The sequence below is a fragment of the Grammomys surdaster genome, unplaced genomic scaffold (assembly GCF_004785775.1).
Source record: "Grammomys surdaster isolate TR1022 unplaced genomic scaffold, NIH_TR_1.0 138, whole genome shotgun sequence".
Lineage (NCBI taxonomy): Eukaryota > Metazoa > Chordata > Mammalia > Rodentia > Muridae > Grammomys > Grammomys surdaster.
In genome coordinates, this window is record NW_021604596.1 from 8,274,626 (window position 1) to 8,296,768 (window position 22,143).

At 41.5% G+C, this 22,143-nt stretch overlaps 1 protein-coding gene across 1 annotated transcript in view; it reads left to right on the forward strand.

The window, feature by feature from the left end:
* The window catches only part of Arhgap42 (Rho GTPase activating protein 42), a 231,360-nt gene that overhangs the window by 51,922 nt on the left and 157,295 nt on the right, over nucleotides 1-22,143 (forward strand). The window contains exon 2 of the mRNA XM_028763356.1: nucleotides 11,228-11,323. Within this exon, the coding sequence (XP_028619189.1) occupies nucleotides 11,228-11,323 (96 nt within the window). The remainder of the gene's footprint in view (nucleotides 1-11,227; nucleotides 11,324-22,143) is intronic.

A 22,143-nucleotide genomic window follows, 5' to 3' on the forward strand; every position in this document is an offset into this window, starting at 1 on the left:
TCTCTCTCTCTCTCTCTCTCTCTCTCTCTCTCTCTCTCTCTCTCTCTGACTTTCTATCTCTTTGTCTCTCTCCCTGCCTCCCTCCTTCCTTCCCTCCCTCTCTCCTTCCCTCCCTTTCTCCCTTCTTTTTCCTTCCCTCCCTCCTTCCCTCCCTGCTTCCCTCCCTCCCTGCTTCTCTCCCTTCCTCCCTCCCTCTCCTTCTCCCTTCCTTCCTCCTCCAGCTATACCAAACACTTTAAAGAAAGAACTTGTAGCCATCTCTCTCCTCAGACTCCGCTCACCGGATTCACTCTCTATCTCATTCAGCCTGAGTTTCCTGGGTTTTCTGGTTTTCTTTCCTTTGTCTCTCACAGCACTGTTTATTGCTGGAGATGAGCTTGGGAGTACTCAGTGCCTTCTTTTCTCTAAGTGCTCATTTCTAGGTTTCTAGAAAAGCCTCAGTTTACTTTGCATAAATAACTACACTGAATCCTAAGTTCTGCTCTGCTTAGCTGGTTGTCCAAGTCCTATGAAGGGAGGTTCTTAGTCCTACTGCAGTTAATTGCCTAGGGAGGCTGAGAGCCTATGGATGTCAGTACATGTAATTACAAAATGAAAACTCACCTAAAAGTGCTTCAGCAGATGGTGAAAACAATGACAACATAAGTAAATTGTTAAACTTCCCCTTGAAGCACACTGCTGGGTCACTCAGCATTAGCTATCACAGCAGTGTGGTCCTCACAGCTGTGTGGTCCTAGCTACTGGCAATCCGAGTTCCCATCCTATTGAAGGCAGTTGGGCATTGCCTCAGACCAGAGGAGAAAAACTCTCTGAATGCAAGTTGAGATTACATTCTTCTGGCTAGAATGTTGTGCATGAAGTAGTTTGAGAGCTTGTGTTTGCTAAGGAGAAAGAGAAAGACACTGTGTTTGAATAGGAGAGGAGATGGGAAGAGTCTCGGAGGAGTTGTGTGGGGGAATCATAAACAGAATATATGTATAAAAATAACCTATTTTTTTCAAAAACTTTAAAAATTTTTCTGTCTACCCTTAGAAAGCAAACAGAAATCTAAGGTATAATAATTAAATTAAATTAAATTAAATGAAACAAAATTGAATTGACAAAATTATTAAACAAGAAAACGAGCCAAAGGAACAAGAAATGCGTATGTTCGCACACTCAGGAATCCTATCCAAACCCAAATGTTTGCACACTCAGGAATCCTATCCAAACCCTAATGGAAGCCATAACATGCACACAAAGAGCTGGTAATGTAGAAACAAAATAAAACAAAACCAAAAAACTACCCAGACTTAGCATTGTGAGACAAAGAACTTCCAAAGATGTCTTTGGATTGTTTTGTGTTAGCCATCTACAGCTGGACATGGAGCATACCCTTTAGAGTGGTTGGGTTTCCTAGTGAAACTCACTTGGAGAAGACAAATTTTTGGTTTGCCAATGGTGTTAATGGGGAATTTGCTTCTGAGTTAGGCCTGAGGGCATGTGTCCATTTCTCCTTTCAGCTCTAGGATCCCATGTACTTCAGACCCTGTGCATGCTTCTCCAGTCTCTGAGTTCATATGTACACCAGCCCTATTGTGTCTACAAAACCTTGGATTTGTTCTGTCCTCCACCCATCCACTCTGGCATTTATACTATTTCCAACTCTTCCTCTGCAGAGTTTACTGAGCTCTAAAGTAAGATCACTTTTAAAAGTAAGATCACTTGATCACTTTTGAAACTGAGTGTTCCAAGGTGTCTTGCTCTGTGCACATTGACTGGCTTTGGATCTCTGTATTTGTTCCATCTGCTGCAGGAAGAAGCTTCTCTAATGATGACTGAGCAAGGCCACTATCTATAGCAGAATTCCAATATGAGTCATTGTACTGCTATGTTTCTTTAGCAGAGCAGTAGTATTTGGATTTCCCTTAGGTTTATGACCTATCTAGTCTTAGGTTTTTGTCCCCTTCAGTGCTTTGAAGCAGCTTTGGACATGGGTTCCATCTCATGAGGGGGAAGATATAATTTCAATCAAAGTGAGGTAGGGTGCCTCTGTCTGGAATAAAAACACAAAGCCACTGTCTGGAATAAAAACAAAGCAACTGTATAGGAAAGATGACAGCCTAGAAGACAACAGCTGAGTATAGGGCTTTGCAGGGAAATGGAGTAGCCAAACCAGGCTTTACCAGTAAATATCTTTAGCATATGATGCCTAAAAGACTGGGCTGGAAAAGGGAAATAAGTTGTTAAGAATTGACAACAGGCCAGTGACTGACTGAGTAAAGGCAACACAAAGTCTTGTTGAAAGTCTTGATCTTGGGTATACAGAAATGTTATGTGCTCTAGAGAAAAGTGGCTGCAACTGTGGAGGACGTGGGATACAGCTATAGTCAGAGGGCTTGTCAAGCAGGCAGGAAGTCCTGGGTCCACAGCGAGCATCCATACCTGGTGTGGTGCTGCACACCTACCGGCCCAGCACAAGGTCTTCCTTGACTGTGAATTAAGTTTGAGTCCAGCATGGGCTCCATAGGATCCCTTCTCAAGCAGAGAGAAGAGGAATGGTTACAAAAGGAAGCAGAGAACCTGGGGGAGCTGCAGTCTTCCACAGGCCTACACTCTTTCAAGTATTTTCCCCGGGGTAGGAAGATGTGTGGTTTATTTTGTTGTTTGAACTATTTGTTTTTAACTTGGGTTGTAACAATAGTGAAATCTTTGTGGCTTTTTGTTTTTAATTTTTATGGAATTTATGGCTATATAGACATTGTAGATAAAATCTGGGCAAGTATTGGATTCTTGTTGTTATTTTTAGGATGGAATCTTCTGAAATAGCTTTCAAAACACATAGTGTTCATGGGATTACAGACTGTTTGGTCTTCACGAGCAGCCAGTGCCACTATTTATTTTTACTGAAGCTCTCCTGAAGATAGGAATTGAATCCCAGATTAGCTGTGTTATGCTTACAGTGAAAATAGTTCATCTTCTGCATTGGCTATCATAATAAATAGGGATTTAATAGCTAATGATTGCTGTGAGTCAGTATTTGTTCTGAACTAGGTACTGTGTTTAGGAAACTTTACATAATATCCTCAGCAGTCTTGCATGGAGTTAGGGCCCCCCCTTCAAAAAAAAAAAAAAAAAAGAAACCTGGGATTCGGTGAAGCTGACTTCTTGTTCAGAGACACACACCACTAGTTAGTCCCAGGAATGGCATTCACATTTGTTTGTGTCAATCTATGAGACAAGAAAACAGTTCCTTCTAACTCGAGGACTACTTTCCAGCACAGTCACCTTTATATAACCTGAGTTCTGTGCATGCTTGAAAGAGATGCTTTGATGATGTGTGTTGCCTTTGAGAGGGGTGAATGTATCCTATGTCAAATGGGTGCAGAGATGAAGATCCAGAACGTTCATCTGAAAATGAGTGAGGTCATTCACACTGGGCTGATGGGTTTCACCCTCTTTGAATACTGCTGAGTCTGGTTGCTCCACCCCGGGACACAGCAGACTAGTTAGGTGGCCTTGGATAACCTGTGCTTCTCTGTGCCTCCAGGGCTCTGTGAGCCTTGTCAGAGCAGTGTGGCCTCTGCCAATTCTATCCATGGTGCTGGGTTTCCCACTGGCTTGCCCACTGTGATGTAGCTGCATCTTGGGGAGAGTGTCCTTGACTCTGATTTACTTTGCATTTGCTGAGTGACTAACAATTCCAGAGCTTTATTCTGGGGTCTTGGGAGGAAGATTTCTTTAAATTATCCAACATCTATTATTTTCTGACATGTACATAAAATAGAAACTTGCAAAACAAGCATGTAGAGACTGTGTTCAAGTGAAAGCTCTAGAAACCACGAGTCACATTGCGTTTTCCTGGGATTGTGCCCCGCCCAGCATGCTTTTCTTATGACTTTCCTGCATAGAGCAAGCTGACACGTGTGATTCCAGAGAGAACCCTTAAAGAGTCTCTGAGATGACTAAAAACTGAGGCTTATTTGCCGGACTCCTGACATGGCCTGTTCTGTGATGGGCTGCATGGCTTTAGTAAAGCTTCGGTTTCATCACCATGAGCATTTCAGCAACTTATCTACAAGAATTAAATTTATTATTCCTCTTTTTATTCTTCTTCGTCTCTCTCTTCTTCTCTGTTTCATTCTCCCCTTCCCCTCCTCCTGTGTCATCACTAATGAACTAAGGTGTTTTGTTTTTGTTTTTGTTTTTAAAGAAGCAAAGAATATGTACCTACTCTCAAGGAGCTAACCTCTCGTGGCCCACCCCGTACTTCCTCCAACAAGACTCTACTACCTAAAGTTTTCATAATCTTCTTAGATAGCACCATCAATCAGGGCAGTATTCAAATACATGAGCCAAAGGAGGACATTTTCATTCAAAGCACAACTGTAGGAAGTGTGGGCTTGTAAGAGCACAGAAGGAGATCGTCTCTGAAAGTTTTAGCTATTTACCTGGCTCTCATAAATCTGTGCTTCCAACCATTAAACATGTACTAATGGCAAGATGTGACCAGTACTGGGTAGATTCGTGGGTGACAGCCTTTCTTCACTTTTTTGTACTGTTTAAAATATGCTGGATAAGTTAGGTTTACACACACCTGAGATAGAAGGGAAACTTGAGAGAGCATTACAAGAGCCTCCATGTGCTGTGCATACAAGAGCTTCCATGTGCAGTGCATACAGGAGCCACTGTGTATAGTACATACAAGAGCCATCGTGTACAATACTTAGTGAAGGGAGAGGTGAAGTATGAAGCTTGAAGAAGCCAGGGGAGGCTTTTTGAAGAAATGGAGGAATCTTGAAGGGACCATTTTGATTCTAGAATGTGAACTAAGTATATGTCCTTTTTAAAAAATCTGATTTTTATTTTGTGCGCATTGGTGTTTTGCTTGCATATGTGTCCATGTGAGAGTGTCAGATCTCTTGGAACTGCAGTTAGGGACATCTGTGAGCTGCCGTGTGGGTGCTGGGAATTGAACCCCTGTCCTCTGGAATAACAGCTGGAGCTCTTAACTGTTGAGTCATCTCTCCAGTCCCTAAGTATGTGTCTTAAGTGAGTAAGATGACATAACTACAAGACAGAATTCGGTTTGTTTAAGATGGTGACATTTTTCTGCTGCCTGTGAGTTTTCATACTATGGTTGAGTTTGTCTGTAGAAGCTGCGCTTTAGAAGTTTCTGGACACAGAAACTTATTAGCCTTGCTGGTACCTGGCTGTATCAAGTTTCTGTTTTTACTGATGCCTGTAAAATGTTGCTCTCTAGTTTTCAATGACTCCTTCAGAGATAGCAGAGTTGGTTGTGTTAAGTGCTTTGAAAAGTACCAGGTACAAAGTATGATCTGTATGGTCATCATGGTCATTATTGTTAACCTTTTAGGAGATTTATTGATCACCTCTGACGCAGTTAATTGTATTCTTCATACCTCTATTGGACTGTACACTTTGTAAGGAAGCATCAGTACATCTCTGTTTTGATTCTTGGTTTGTTTTTTTGTTTTTTTTTTTGTTTGTTTTTTATCTCAGACTGACTGAAACTTACTATGTAGCTGAGGCTGATCTTGAATCCCTGATTTTCCTGCAATTCTTGACTCCCATGTTCCTATGTTCTAGGGTTACCTGTGTGCCCTACCAGGCCTTACTTTGTTTCTATGCTCGTACTCCCATTGCCACATACAGTCTGCCGTCTTCACCGTAGAGTGAAGTCCATGGTTTACATCTGGGAATATGCTCCCTTGGAGTTCTATCTAAACCTAATCCTGGAAACACTGCATTTTGGAAACATGGTTCATAACAGTGGACTGACAGGTTATATGTGTTCCCATAGGAACATATCTCACTTCTACTGCTAACATGTCATAGTAAATCCATTGATGCTTCTAAAATATAGATAGATCTCAGCCCTTAAGTCTGTGTGAAAGGGAAGCTATAATTAAATATTTACTTGGGAGTTTGTAACCTCTTATGAAATGAGGTTACAGAGTATCATTAGTGTTATCTCTTCCTGGGTGGTACAGGTTATTATTGCTGACTAAAGCACAATGCCGTGTCTGCCAAGTTGAGTGTGGATACTTGGGAAGACACTCCACACATAACTCTCAGGCAGGCAGATGGCAAGGAAACACTGTGTGTGGCACTGACTATGGATGACAGTGTTCCCTAGGAAATGAATGCAGCAGTCACTGCCCTGGCTCCAGCTGGAATGGGTTTTCTTGGTTGTCCTTAGACCCCAGGGTCTGGGCTAGATGCTCTGCATGGCATGGTTCGTACTTTTAAATAAAATGTTTACTTCTTTGGTTTTCTGAATATGTGCTATGTGAATGTGTGGATGTGCACCATTTGAATGACTAGTGTAAGTGGTGGCCAGAAGAGGACGACATCCAATCCTTGGGACTGGGATTATAGAGGATTGTCAACCTCTCTGTGGATTCTCTGAGCCATCTCTCCAGCCCATGGTTTATGCTATTAATCTTTCTTTTTGTATTTAAGGGGGAAATTAATTTTCTGTTGTTTGTGATAGTTTAAAATTTAACAATACATTTAAAAATTAATTATTTTTTTAATGATACAATCTCATGTAGCCCGAACCTGCCTTAAACTTTCTATATAGTCAATGCTATCCTCCTGAGTGACATCCTGAGAGCTGGGCTTAAAGGTGTGCACCACCACATCTGGTTTATGGGTTGTAGAGAATAAAAAGCAGAGGGTTGTGGATGCTACACAAACATTCTACAGCCAGAGCTACAGCCCTAGCCCTTAATCTGGTTTAAAAACCAAAGTTGTTTTATGGTGTCAATCATCTTTAAAGTCATTATTTAAAGGAGGTTGAAGATGTACTTTCACTTAAGGACTTTATCTAGACAACTATGGAGTTGTGTGTGCCTCTGATTTTGTTTTATATGTTGTTTTTTTAGTTTTGGGACTGAACTTGGGGCTTCGAACATGTGAAGTCTGTCCTTTCTTATTAAGCTACACTCCCAGCTTGTGTTATTTTCAAACCAATGAAGGACATTGGGCTTTCTAGTTCAGAATTGCACATCAGGTTGGAGATAGAACCAAGATTATCGGTTTAGGGAGCATTCCACATTCCTTATGTTGCATTGCTAACAGCAAACATAAGCTCTTTGCTTTGATGACATTATTGTTTGGCACGTCAATATAACCTTGGCAGCTGCAAAGTAAGTCATAATAGAAGGGGGATCGAGGATTCAAAACCCACCAGCAGCTGAGCACATCAGATCTAAACTTGCCCCTTTAGTCTTAGAATTGTTCTGTAACTGCTTGAAGTCTGGATTCCCATGTAATCTTAACTGATATGCTCCCAGAAGCACTGTGGAGGCCTTGGGATTGGGCTTGGGAGTGAGGACTGACTTACTCTAGTGTTGAAATAGACACTCACCTGAGATATACCGTAATACGTATTGCAGCTAGATTACTTATTACTTCATCAGAGGGGAAACTTGAAACTTCTATCTAAGTCTGATTTCTTAAGCACACTCCAGGGACTGTGGTCTGCTATGCCACTCTGATGACTGAATGTTTCCTTTCCTCCTTTTCTGAGATGCTTGCCTTGGAAACCCTCAGTCTGTTCTCAGTACTCTCCAGTTGCTAACAGAGTTTTTGGTTCATTGTCTACCCTGTCTATTCCTTACAGAGGCCAAAGATAAACCATAGCCTAACAGATGAGGGCATTGAGGTACAGATGCCACTGAAATTTCACTCTAGATTCTTTCATTCCCTGGGTTATGGGATGTCTGTCAAATGAATTCAGAGCACACACAAGGAGCATTACATAGTAGACAAGGTTAGTCTATTGCAGAATAGCAAGGTACTCTTATTCTGTTTGGAGAATAGTCTTTCAGAGAGCCAATGAGGAAGAAAACACTCACAGCATGAGAGAGGCCAGTGGCCAGAGAAACCACTGTGTGTGTGTGTGTGTGTGTGTGTGTGTGTGTGTGTGTGTGTGTGTATATCTTTTGTATTATTTCTTAAAGTTCTGGGGACAGCTTTTCTGGGCAGGTTATTCACAGGCCCTTTTGGATTAGCTTTTGTAGGAGGGCTCAGTGGTAGTTTTGTTCTTTAACCAAAAGTCTCCAGTTTTGTAAAGTGTGTTAGCTTCCACATGATTCCACTAGGCTCCTCCCAGGGACATAGCAGTGGCTAATGTCACAACCTGCTGCCATCACTTGCCATCATCAGGTAAGGTAGGAACAACATCTCAAAGAGCTGCTCTCCACCCCAGTTCTCTCTCTGTTCCCATGTGTTCCCGGCCAGTCTCTCTTTCTCTCCCTTTCTGTCCTTCTCTGTTCCCACCCCTTCTCTGCCCTCATCGCTCTGCTCCATTTTTCTGCCTGTCTCCATGTCCTCTCATCGGCCTCTACTGTGTCTCCGGGTCCTCATACCCCTACCCTGCACAATAAACCCCCTTATGCCAGATCTGTTGCATAGCAGGATTTCTCAGGGGGACACCTTGGCATGGACCCACCCCCTCTCCACACTATATTTTATAACAAAGTGACCTTAGGATCGTCGACCCTTTTGTATGTCACATCTCTGCTTACTGTAAGAAGTATGTCTAAGATCCATTCATTTTAGCAGCAGTCAGCATCCTACAGTTTCAGCTCCTGATCTTACAGCTGCTGATTATGGGATGGGTGTATTCACAAAGACCCCACATCTGCTTATGGACGACTGCTTAACACAGTCACAGAAGTTACTCACACTACACCACTAGTTACTGCAAAACATAGGGGTAGAAACCAATCAACCTTCCTGCAAGGCCAATGTCCAAGTGCTTGCCTGTGTTCACAGTGTCACTATAGGCAGGCACTTTCTTGGTTGTGGATAAAAATCATTGTGGGCACTCACAGCAGTCTCTGTGAAGGGACAGCAGAGCTTTTGCTTGGTATTTCAGGAATCCATAGAGCTAAGAAGGAGTTTAGGGAGAAATGGAAGCTTATACCCAGAGTTCCGTAGAACATAAGTGTCCAAGCAGCTCATATGGAATTACAGGAGGCTCAGGTCCCTTGATGGTGGGAGGGAGGGAGAAGGAAAGACATTCATTGGAGAATCCCTGGTGTCTTGACCTGCAAGCATAGCTTGAGCCTTCTTTATAGTCTGTGCTTCCCTCTGACCTTAGCAAGAACACTCAGAGAGCTTGACTTAACATTTCCTAGGAATCAGAATTAGAGTGCCTTCTGTCTTTTTCACAGTATTTGATATGGCTATTACTGTTACTCTGTTTAATCAGACCTGGGTGTATTGGTAAATTCGTGTTATTGCACGGCACTCTTCTCTGAAAGGCCCATCAGCTTTACACCTGTGCGAGCGGGAATCAATGATAATAATGGATGCTACTTACTGTCTTGTCTGACATGCACCAGGTACAAACCACTAGTCTTCCCAACAGCCCTGAAGTCCTAATTCTCTGTTGTGCAGATCAGAGAATTGAGCCTGAGGAAGGAGGAGTACAGTGTACACAACTGAGAAGTTGATCCCATGAAGCCCTTGTTTTTCTTGCTAAAAGTTCACCAAGAAGCTCTCTTCATCTTTCTTCCTGAATTCAGAGTATCCAGGAGTGGGATTTGTAGCTGGCTTTAGAGTTTTCCTCTTTAATAAGAGGAGATGTCAATCTTCCAGAAATATCCTCTCTCAAGGACATGATTTATTTTGTAAACAAACAGACAAACAAAACTCCCTAGTAATTTTACCAAGACATGATTTATTTTGTAAACAAACAGACAAACAAAACTCCCTAGTAATTTTACCAAGACGGCAACAGAATCTCCCAAGTTTTGAAACTTGGGGCCTGGGATCCTCAGAACTGCCTTTGGGAGTGCAACAATGGGGCCAATCCTTTACATCGGAGGATGCTCCAGTGTTTTTGTTGATGGCTCCTTGGATGTATGCTTTCACGAACGTTTAAGTCCTGAGCAAAGCAGCCACAATTTATAGCTAAGAGAGTTGTCCTTTTGACACATGTTAACTGGGAAGGAATACTGAGGATAACAGAAGTCAAGACTACTGAAGTAGACAAGAGACTGAGCTTAAGTCTAACAGAAATAGTGGAGGGTTTCCTGTCTGTTCTGAGCAGGTTTAGGAGGAGTTGTTAGTTAAAAAAAAAAAATAAAACATGACAAGGAGTGAGGTATGTGATAGGGGCCTTTGTACTGAGGACAGGGAAGGAATTATACATCAAAGATTGCCATGCATGGTGTCGGGTGTGGTGAAGAAGCTGACTGGATGCTGAGACTGGGGATTCTCTCCCTTAGCAGGATCCTTGCTGACAGCAGGCTGCAGAGCCCCAGCAAGGAAAGGCATGAGGCAGGACTCTGGTAAAAGTTTGATTAAGGATAACATTTTAGTCCCTATAGATTGGGTCAAATAGAGGGCTTTAGTATTGATTTATAACTCATGCAAGTTTTTATTTTTAGTTTCATTTGAGGCACTTGAGTAGAGTTTAAGGACCTGTTACTGCTGTTATAAATCCTTTGCAGATATTGATTTATTCAATTCTGGAAAAGAGTCATTGTTATACCGATTTTGCATATAATAGCCAAGGCTCAGAGCAGTTCAGCCAGTAGCCTAAGATATCATAGCAAACCAGTGGCTTTCAATCCAGGCACCTCAGCTCAGGACTAGACATGCTTAATCATTCTCTTGGGCTGCATCCAAGATGGCTGCTTCCCAAGGATTTACTTTTTAGGGGTCAGGGCATGGAAGGTACTTTATTCTTCACCCCAGAAATAAAAATTTCTTTTCTGACTTTCCACTCTGATCCTTGTTTGGACTGAAGCCTGCATAGGAGGACATTTACACTGGTCTCCAATAAATCACAAAGATCTTTGCAAACAGCCTCCCAGGTCATCTTTCGCCTACAGCACCTAAGCCAGTAGTTCACTAGGGAAAGCCACTCCTACCTCTCTCTCAGGGTGCATGGAGCTCTTTCTATCCACCATTCAACTTCTTCTCAGCCCTACTGTCATGGCTCTCACAAATTCCTTCTGTTTTCAAATAAAATGTCTCATTTATGAAGAGTGAGAGGCCCATTCCCTGATAGAGGCTTCCAGATAATCTACAGGCCCTGCTCTTGTCTTGAAGGTTCAAAGGGCAGTTTCAGACTCTAAAGCACGTAGCTGTTTAGTAGTTTCATTACATTTTCTTCAATTCACCAAGCTTGTAGTTTAAAACCATGTCTTTCCTTTGATTTTCTCAAGTAGCTCACTTCACGATTGGTCTCTCTTCACTGCAGATCTGTCCATGGCTGTACAGAAGTTTTCCCAGTCTCTGCAAGACTTCCAGTTTGAGTGTATTGGAGATGCAGAAACTGATGATGAAATCAGTATTGGTGAGTACTGGAGTCCACCTGTTGAGTGCAGGTAGTATTCTCATTGAAATAACACAGACACCACACGTGTCTAAGTCATAAATATTTAGGATAACCTCTAACTTTAATAGAACTGAAGGTGTGATTTTGAGTTTTTGTGAAAATATATTATAAATCATTTCTAAATTGACTGTTTTCCCTCCATGGGTAAATTACTTAATCATTCCAACTCAGGTCAGCACTTTGAGAAAATACTAACAGTGTTTGTTTCTGTCTTCAAACATGGGCTGAGCGTGTATTCAATATATGCGGTATGGGATTTTAGAGCTTTCTTTTTTTCCTTACATTAATACTGAATTCTTGGCTAACACTAACATTTGTTTAGGATGAAAACAAAGCACATTTAGTCACTATGTGTTGAACTAGTGTTCTAACAGATAACGGTTCAAAAAGTCTCAGGTAGAAAGTATATTTCTGTTTTGGAAAGTTTTTGAGACCAGGTCTCACTTCAGGCTGTTGAGGAGTCCATAGGAAGTGGGAAGAGACGTGCTTGTTACATGAACATCAGACACGTCCCTTCCTCCATCCTTAGGATGAGTGGGAAGGATAAGCAGGAATGGTTGGGTCCCCTCATCCTCTGGAACTGTCTGGTCACTTTTCTTGTCACACTGATGGAGATCATACCACTAGGTTGTTAATATGCCCAGTGTATACTGTTCCTCTTGCTTCTGGCTTCTTTACGTTTGTGTTATAAATACACACAATCAGATAAAGCCTAGACTATATTACTAGGAGAATAATAACACACAAACATCACTATTTAGGAAAACAATACTTAAGTGATTTTATTAGTTTTTACTTATTTATAAAACTAAATTCTGTGAATGCAAAAACCAGGCCCCTTTATGTAAGTCTTAGCATTTGACTCAGGCTAACCTCATGAGAGACAGTCTGTTGGAGACATGATTTAAGAAGCTTTCAATTTTCTGTGTGTTTCTAATAGAATGAACCACGTAATTAGTACTTTTTCCTTTGCAAAGGATTATGCAAATACTTCTGAGTCTGTACAGGCACCATTTTTTAAATGGTTTGGTGTCTTTATTCCATCGGGTTCATACACATGAACTTATGAAAATTAATAAAATGGTGTCTGGAGTACATGCAGGTTGCCCCAGATCATCTCTCCCTGTGACTGCTAAGAATGCAGGCAACAGCTGCCTAGCATAGTGTCTAGCTTTCCAGTAAGACACTCTTGAAGTCCCACTTAAGGAATGTGGGAGCTGCAGAAGCAGGGTCTTAGTTATACACTCTGCAGCCTTCCAAGCATGCACTAGGTAACTTCCCAGGCTAGTGGGGAACTCGATCTCTCATCTGTTTGACTCTTTCCAGTATAACTAAATGAACCCTCCTGTGTTCTGTTTGCTTGTGGATTAGATTGGAAAGGTGTGCGTTGCTCACTAGGCAAAGGCTTACTGTCAGCTGCCTGTACGTAATGATAGTCTACAGTTTAAGGGATCTGGGGATAAGATAGCAGATGAGCGATGAGGTGAGAGTAATAAAGGGGGAAATGTTGCTAATTTTACATCAAGAGAGTTAAGGGTTATGTACAAGCTGCTTTATTCATCTCTGTGTGCTTGTGCTGCCTATGACTGGATGCAGAGATTTTCACTGAGTTCGACCACTGTGCTACATTCCCAGTCTGGAGTAAAATGATTTCTTATAAGCGGAAATTATCTCTATAAGCACTGGTAGCCACTAATGTGAAAGTATAGTAAATTCATTTATGTTAATCACCCAACATGTATATCTTATAACAGTCTCCAAGTGCAGTATAAGGAGTTTAAAATAAATTCTGTGGGTAATAGTAGACTTTGATTAGTCTCTGAAAGATGAGAATTATGAGATTATCCCAATCTGTTTCCATGAGGGAACTGAGAGAGATGTGTACTCCAGGCTGAGGTGTGAGGCTACTATGGTAGCCTGAGATGCCCTGGCATGCTCTCAGTAGCTCCAGTTCTGCAGGGGAAGCTACAACACTTCATGTCCTAACCCTAAGTCACTGATGCTCTAGGACAAGTTTCTTTATTTAGCCTCTTTATCTCTCCAATTCAACGAAAGAGAAATAAAATAGAGACAGGGCTGAGCGTGGTGCTGAATGCCTTTAGCACTAGGAAGGAAGGCAGAGGCTGCTAAATCTCTGTGAATTTGAAGTCATTCTGGTCTACACGGGACAGGTCCTGTCTCAAAACAAACAAACAAACAAACAAACAAACAACCAAAAAAAAAAACAAAATGAAAGAGAGAGAGAGAGAGAGAGAGAGAGAGAGAGAGAGAGAGAGAGAGAAGCTATGATTAGTTCAGTAACTGAATAATGGTCACGACAGGTTCAGCCACTATAGAATTTGGACTGACCCATGGCATAAATGCAAAATCTGACAGATTAACAGTGACAACAGAAAGTTCTCTCCTCAGTGAGCAGCGCTAGTGTAAGGTGATGTATAAAGTCATGGCGGTGGTAGACTTTCTGTTTGTGAGGAGGGTGGGAGCAGGAGACAGGATGCTGGATTCTCATGTGCCCATGGTGGAAGGAGACAAGTTCAGACCTTGAATAAGGAAAAGGTGGTGACTTTACATGGCAGCCCAGCTCCTTAGTCTGTGCAAGCTATTCTGGACAGTTTGCTCAGTAAGGACATCAGTATCCAGCCGGTAAACCTTTCCTGCTCTTACCCTTCCCTCTTTTGCCTACACCCATGCCCTTTGGACCTCTTTTTTCCCTGTTGATTGCCAGTGTGACATCGTTTGGAACAAAAAGCAAACTGGAATTACTCATGCAGGACCCAGTGGGAACTTCTTGGGAATACTCCTGTGCTGAAGTTCCAAATAGTGCATTCTATTATATGTACACCTTCACAGACAAAACTGCTAGAAGCCATTGCTCCTCTGCACCAAGGATAGGTGAGCTGTGGGCTTTTGCCTCCATTCACTAGCTTGCCTGCTGCATGTAGCACTGAGTGAGTGGAAGCTGCTTGCTGAGGCCATCCAGATAGTTTCCCAACTGCTGTTCAAATTGCACACTTTGTGTACCACTTAGGAGTTCTGAGCTAAGAAGGCTGAGTTAGGAATCTGGAGGTTAGACGTTAGTGTGATGGGAGGTGTCAATCTTTCTCTTAACTGATTATAGGATAGATTAGGAAAAAAGTGCACTATTATTTTCCTATGATCTATTACTCTGCAGTAATATTTTCCAATCACTGCAAAAACACAGTACCCTTTGCAATGGTATTCCTGGTGCCCACACATGCTGGAATTGATCATGTTCCAACAGGAGTTATATACACATCTTTAAGACTAGTAGGACCAAAGCAGTTTGTGTATAGAAAACAGTCTTATTCTATTGAAAACTCAGTTTACAGTGATTCAGTTTGAATATTTGAAAGTTCAAAGATGCTACTATGAGCTTCCCTATGAGATGGGTAGTCTTACAAAGTTAATTAAGCACTTGAACGTATAGGATAGTGAATTCTGTGCATCTTCATATATTACTTTAGTATTCATTCCATTCATACTGAAGGAAGGGCATGCAGGTTACTCTGATTTGTCTTTCTATTTAAGACAATTTGAAATACATTTTAATATTCTTGTGTATGTGATGCATGTATGAGTTTGCATGTTTGAGAGAGAGAGAGAGAGAGAGAGAGAGAGAGAGAGAGAATGCACATGCATGTGTGTACATGGGCCATCATGTACATATGGGGGTCAGAAGACAACCTCAATGTTGGTCCTGGCCTTCAGCTTATTTGACATAGTGATTTTTTTCATTCTTTGCAACTGAAAATTGCAGGCTAGATGGCCTGTGGCTTCTGAGGATTCTCCTGTCTCTGCCTTTCATCTGATTGCAGTGTTCTAAGATTCTAAGTGTGTATTCCTGGACTGAGCTTTTACATGAGCTCTGCTCATTTAAACGTATATCCTCACTCTTGAGTGGCACATGTTCTACTACTGAGCCATCTCTCCAGTCTCTCTGTCTCTCTGTCTCTCTCTCTCTCTCTCTCTCTCTCTCTCTCTCTCTCTCTCTCTCCATATATATATATGAAAGTTTAGATCTTAAAGAAATTCAGATAATTTTAGTCAATCAATCCTGGAAAGCATCTTGCAGTGCATGTTTGGGTGTGCATAACCAGAGAGCAGTTTTGGTAAGGATGTAGTGTCCTGTGGATAACTCTCAGAGACTCCTAGGAAAGTCTGGGGTGGAGATGACAAGTGGAGAAAGGAGCTACCGGTTAGCTGATTCAGAGCAGAATGTGGTTTTGTAATAACCATCTAGCTATTTCTGATCTGATTAGAGTATTTCCATTCCTGTATTTAATTCTGCTTTGAATGCAAATGTGCGCTCATAGTAACAAGGGTTATTAGTGTCTACATGTCTAGAATGAAGAACCTGTCGCCTTCAAAAACAAGTTACCCATGGAGGAGTGAACTTGAACCTGAACCAAGCTTTGTTATATATCTAGTATTGTTTTGGGTAGTCCTATATACTTTTGGTTCTTTTTGTTCTATCTATCTTCAGGAGACTATGGTGAAAAACAAGGCTGCAGCTGTAAATTTAAGATAAACAGCTCCATTTGTTATCAGAGTACAACATTATGGAGTTGGTTTTCTTATTCCACTTTTTCTTGGGTCCCAGAGATTGAACTTGGATCCTCAGACTTTTATGACAAAGTGTTTTACCTGCTGAACCATTTCCTTATGTGCTTTGCCTTCTGAGTTATGTCCCTGGCCCTACTTTTGTTTGAGACGGGGTCTCATATACTCTATGCTGGTCTTGAACTTGCTATGTGGCTAAGAATAATTTTGAAGTCCGGATGTGCCTGCCTGTACCTCCCAAGTGTTGAGACTGCAGGTGTGTACCACCACACCCAGCATAGTGGGTGTGTTTGAGTCAACATTGCTTTATCCAAGTATAAATATGTATTGTTTCATATCTCCTTGGAGCTGAGGGCCTGCCCATGTGGTACAGCAGCAAAGGAACTCTATAATGAGTTGAAGCCAGGAGCCCAAGTGATCCCAAAAAATTGGTCTGAGGGTGTCAAGTGAAGACATTTCTCAGTGAAGCAGTGGGCTATGCTTCAGTTTGACCAGCTGTTTGCTCTGTATTATGAGGGAATTCTTATGTAGGGTGGAAAAACTTTGAGATAGAGAGCTGCATTTCATGAAGTCTAACACGTGTGTGCTAAGGAGATGGGTCAGCTTTTAAAATGCTTGCTACACAAGACTAGCATTCCAGAACCTAAAGGCCACAGAAATGAAATTCCAGCCTGAGAAGATGCAGAAGGGGATCCTCAGAGATAGTTGGCTAAGGAAACTTGCCAAGCCCTAGGGTCAACTGAGAAACCCTGCCTCAAAGAAAAAGTGTGAGACTGTTGTAGGAACATCCCTAACATTAACCTTGGGGCTTGCACATGCAGACATACACACATGCATGAGCATGCGTGCACACAGGCATGAGTACACATACAGAGACACTACATGCACATACACATGAAGAAAAAGAATACAAATAATCAATCTATTATAAATCCAGAATCTCTTCCACTTAAGAACCCACCTTTCTTTCAAACAAACTAGTGGCTAAATTATTGAAAACAACTGTTTTCTTCAGAATTTGGTTACCAACTTCAAATAGTCACGATACATCAACACCCATACAGTTGCACTTAGGATTGTTAAATGATAGCAAGGCTCATCAGTGGAGCTCTTTGTAGCCATGAAACTTTTCTTGGGCATTTCTGACTGCTTGGTTCTCTGCCTGCTACATGCTGACTTGGGGTCTTTTTTTAAGCAACGCCATAAACCAAAGACAACGATACTATGAAGTATGAGTTTTCTAGAAAGACCTCTGATATTTTATTAAATATAAGGAAAAAGACTCCCTCCTCATTTGTTGATTTGAAAGACAGTCTGTCAGGTTTTACACACCATCATAACAGCCCACTTAAGTGTGGTCATGTGAATCAGGAAGTATCCTGAAAGTGGAACAGTTCCAAAAGCCTGGATTGTTTATACAAATAACATTTTCTTTTGAACTCTGGAGGAAGCATATTTTACTCTTTAATAGCTCTCAGTCAGACAATTGAATTATTGTTTTCCATCTCTCCTTTTTTAAAGCCACCCCTATTTTTGTACCCTCGCAGAAACCACCCACAAATAAGGCTGGAAGCAGCAGAGTGCAGCGTAGCAGGGAACTCTAAATTAGTGAGAGAGTGCTACTTAAGTAAGATCATGTTGTCAGATTTATATTTTATTTATTTTGTCTTACCTTAATTGGTTTATTTTCTTTTAGACAAGTTCTTATGTAGCACACACAACTCTTACGTAGCCTGCAGCTCTCTGTGTAGCCGAGGAGAGCCTTGACATTCTTGGTCTCTCAAGGGCTTGGTCCCTAAACTTTGGCTCATGTGTGTTTTAAGAAACTGGAGTTTATTTGAAATTTAAAAACTAGTCTATTTTTCTTAAGTTGAAGATTGAATGAAAGAAAATGACTTGGAAAGCTTGCAGTGTCGTGAGCCTCAATAAAAGGTGGTTTTGTTGTTGTTGTGTTTGGTTGTTTTATCTGACTGATATGCATAAGTCCCCCAAAGCCATGTTTCTTTCATGGTCTTATTCTACTGAAAGTGGTTTGATTTTATTTTACAGAGGCTCCAGATGTTTTCCCCTAGCTATTTCAAGGAAATAAGTTGGACACTAGTTTCTGCACCTTCTCAGTGCTCTGAAGTGCTGTTTGTAATCAATGATAACTATCTGTTGAATGACTGGCTATCCTGCAGTGCCTCCTAAACTTTCAAAGAAAGAAGCCTCTCAAAGATAGCTAAACAGAACTTTAGAGTCACACTAATAACAAGCTAATTGGGCATGGTGGCATATTCAGTAAGCCTGGCTACTTTGGCAGCTGACACCGGAGGATTGTGAGTTCAAGACTATCTTGGGACATCCAGTGAGCCTTTCTTATATTTAGACATGTCTAATATGATTTCTAAGGTATGGTATTCTAAATTTGAGGACTTACTTGATACATATGTAGGCATCTACACATGTATGCACACGCATATGATTCTTACATATGTGCTAGAAACATGTGCATTTCCACATGTTTGTAAACGTGAAAAGGAATTTCAAAGCAGAATTGAAGATGGTTTTTCTGGTTATTTATTTATTTATTTATTTATTTGTTTATTTTAAATGGGCTACCTGTTCTGTTCTAAGTTTTGTGTGTCCCCCTGGGGACAGGTCCCTGGAGGGTGATCCATACTTTTGCCTGTATGTAGTGCACTGACTCAAAGATAGAGACAGTTATATTTGTTCCTTGACAGCACATGACTTTAAGAAGACTTATTTATACAGGCTGTCATCTATGGTTGATAGCACAATGTCACAAAAATAATCTCAGCAAAAAAATAAAAATAAAAATAAAAATAAAAATAAAAATAAATAAAAGCAGAGTAAGCTAAAAAGTAGAATGCAGCAACGTGCAGTGTCTGCAAACTCTGGTGAATACTAACTCATCTGTTCTAAGATCCACTGTTTACCCAATATTCCTGGTGCTTTCTTAGCCAAGAACAGAGGAGTCAAAAAGTTGGGTGGCCTGACCCGCCCAAACTCGCTGGCTTAAAGCATGGGCAGTATAGTGGTGACTATGGCTTACTGGGACAATAGTAGGATGGTTGTTTCCCTGCTTTTTTTCAGAGCAAGATGCCAGAGTCAGAAACCTGCTTTGTAGCTTTCTCTCCACTCTGAGCTTGCCTGTGCTTGCATTTCCTGTCTGTAAAACTCATTATTCATAAGAACTTAACAGGCAGCCAGGACTGAGGCTCCCCTCACTGGCTGGGGTCATTTATATTTATACTATCACTGGGGAAAACAACAGTAAAAGTTACCATGAAATCAGAGTTCTGTTGAGTGTGTTAAATGCTACAGGAGCAACTTCCATTGTGCTGAGACCGCATCCAAGATGAGTCCTGGCTGAGTGGGAGGGAACTGGTAGGAGGGAATAATCACTGTTTTATTATTTAAATGCATATTATATTTGAAAAATTTTGGGCATCCTTGGGACATTTTCATACACATTAATTGTTGAATAACTCCTCCTCCTCTTCCTTCTCCTCCTTCTCCTTCTTCTTTTGTTTTGGAATCTCTTTCATTTTTATTTTAATTTTTAAAACATTATTTATTCCAACATCAGTGTATTTAAGAAGTAGTATCACTTGCTAAACACTGCAGCCGCTCCCTGAAGCACATTGTGCCTCTGAGCTTACCACATTAGGGTGTTAGGTCATGAGCACAGACTGGAAGTCCACTTGCTAGTCACTCAATAGGGTTTGAGGAAACACTGAGGGGTTTGCAGGCCCAATTTGGAAACATCAGCATGTAAAACAGACAAAAATAAATTAATCGTAGTTAGTGGCAAATGCATAGATAAACTTGCAAGCCAGGGAGGAGAAAATGGCAAGAGAGAAGAAGCAGCAGAGGGAGAATCTTAGAAAGGAGGTCACAGTTTACTAACAGACCTGAAAACAGAAGTCCTGGCTATCTGTCTAGGCTCTGTGGCCAATAAATAAAAGGAGTTGTTTGGAGCTGTTTCTTCATTGAGCATGCAGTTCTGGGTGGTTTTCTTGGGTTGGTAGAAGAAGAGCTTTGATGTCATGTTTGAGTCTTGGACCTCAAGTGAAGGTGATCTTCTCTACAGAGGCGTAAAGAGCAGTAACAGAAGTCTCAATAACAGAAGTAGGAAAGATCTTTACAAATCTTACCAAAGTGTTGAATAGTTCAATAAGCAAAGTTTCAGTAAAGTTTTCAAGCAAACAGTAGAGTGCTTACCTAGCATGCACAAAATTCCAAGTTTAGCCCCAACAAATCCTAAGAAGAGCAAGATGGCAGGCTCTCTAGGAGCTCAATGAGAACAGGCCTATCTATTATACTATACTTTGTTTACGTCTTAACCACATTTGGAACCTTTTATTCTTCACACAATGCGGGCCGCCGCCTCGCCGATAAGGAGAACGCCACGCTCAGGATTCTTCTGACAGCAGTTTTATTGTTACAGCTCTTTTAGATGCAGTGTTACAGCTCTCTTAGATGGTAGTGTTACAGCTCTCTTAGATGGTAGTGAGGCGAGGGACCCCAAGCCCCAAAAGCCTGTGGCTTATATAGAGCTTTAGGAGACATGCCACACACTCATTGGCTCTTATGATGTCGCCAAATTAGCATACTGGTTTTCATGCCTTGCGCAGGCGCACATTCAAGCAAGGCTCGCAAGAAGAACCAGGAAGCAGGAAACCGGTGCCATGTTGCAATGGCGAACGCGGCTCCTAACATCTGCCCCTTTTTTATTAAATTGCTGCAACAATTTTCCAACTGTTATTTCGCCGATCAAGCCCACTGTTCTAGCAGTAAGGCGTTCAAGGCAGTTACACAGTTGTGAGACGCTCCACACTTATCTCCCGTGCAATGGGAACTTCCCTGGGAAGTGTGGAGGACTACCACTCAGGATTCCTGGTGCAATGGGAACACGAGCCCTCAGGGTATCCCATTGAATGATAGTGTCTCATTGTTTAAGCATATTCAACCAAGCTTGAGGGGATGTTCCCTGCTCTAAGGCAAGCAGTGCTTGAGTGATAAGTACTTTATCTCTACGATGTTGTTTTTTAAATTTGCAGAGCAACCAGAATGTGATCAGCACTCCCCCCAAAGATCATACAGCCAAACATTCCCACTCCCACCCACTCCTTAAAAAAGGAGAAGGCGGACGTGAGCCAGGAAGTGAAGTCTTCAACATCAATCGGGTTTATTCTGGTCCCATTCAAAACAGCAATTGTGGGCAGGAGTTCTTCTTGTAGCTCCTCAGCCTGTTGTGACCAATTTCCTTGTAAAAAATTAGATAATTTAGTACTTTCTGTAAAAGACTCATTGTTATATTTCAAGGGTGTGATACACATGTGTTTAGTATGACTTACACAGCTTACTTGAAGAATATCAGCAATTTCTTCCATTTTGCTTTGTAATAGATCTATTCGCTGATTAGCAAGCAGTATCCCAGAAATCAAATGGCTATTCATTTTATGCTGTTTTACCATAGCATCTGCCGAGGCATTCACTATATTATTTATTGTTTCTGCTGCTTGAACTTGATTGGCTAGGGCAATACCCGCAGTCACCGCTGCAGCAGCCGACATTGCAACTGCTGTCACAATGGCCGCCGTGATGCCAAAATCTCTCTTTTCTCTAATTAAAGAGATTATTGGAAATTTATCGGGATCGGCATCCACCGGTATAGGGACAAAGGTCGGAACCCGCACCAGCAGTGCTAAAGATGCGGACCCATTCCAGCATTCTGTCAACTGGCAGGTGACATTCGCACAATCTAATATGCTGCTTTTATTTTTAAATTCTGCTAAGATAAAAAAAGAAGGGAGCCGAAACACAAACTGCTGCCCTTTTGGCTGAATAATTTGCCAACAAGTTATTATATTTAATATCATTCAATATCACTGGTCTAGTATTAGTTCTGGTTGCTGATACATTCCAAATGTCATGTTGTGACTCACCTAGAGTTGCAAAGGATGATAAACTGGTAGCAGTCCCCGCTAAATTTTTCAACACCCGTTGATAAAATGGCCATTCGTTTACATTCCCTGTTTTATTTCCTGTCATAGCCATCCTTTTTAGAGGCGGCGATAAGGTGAACCCTTGAGATACTTCTACCTTAGGCATCCTTTTAGATTGGCAGTGCGTAAACACTGGTGGAAATGACTGATCTGGAGGGCACCATGGCCACACTCTGACATTAG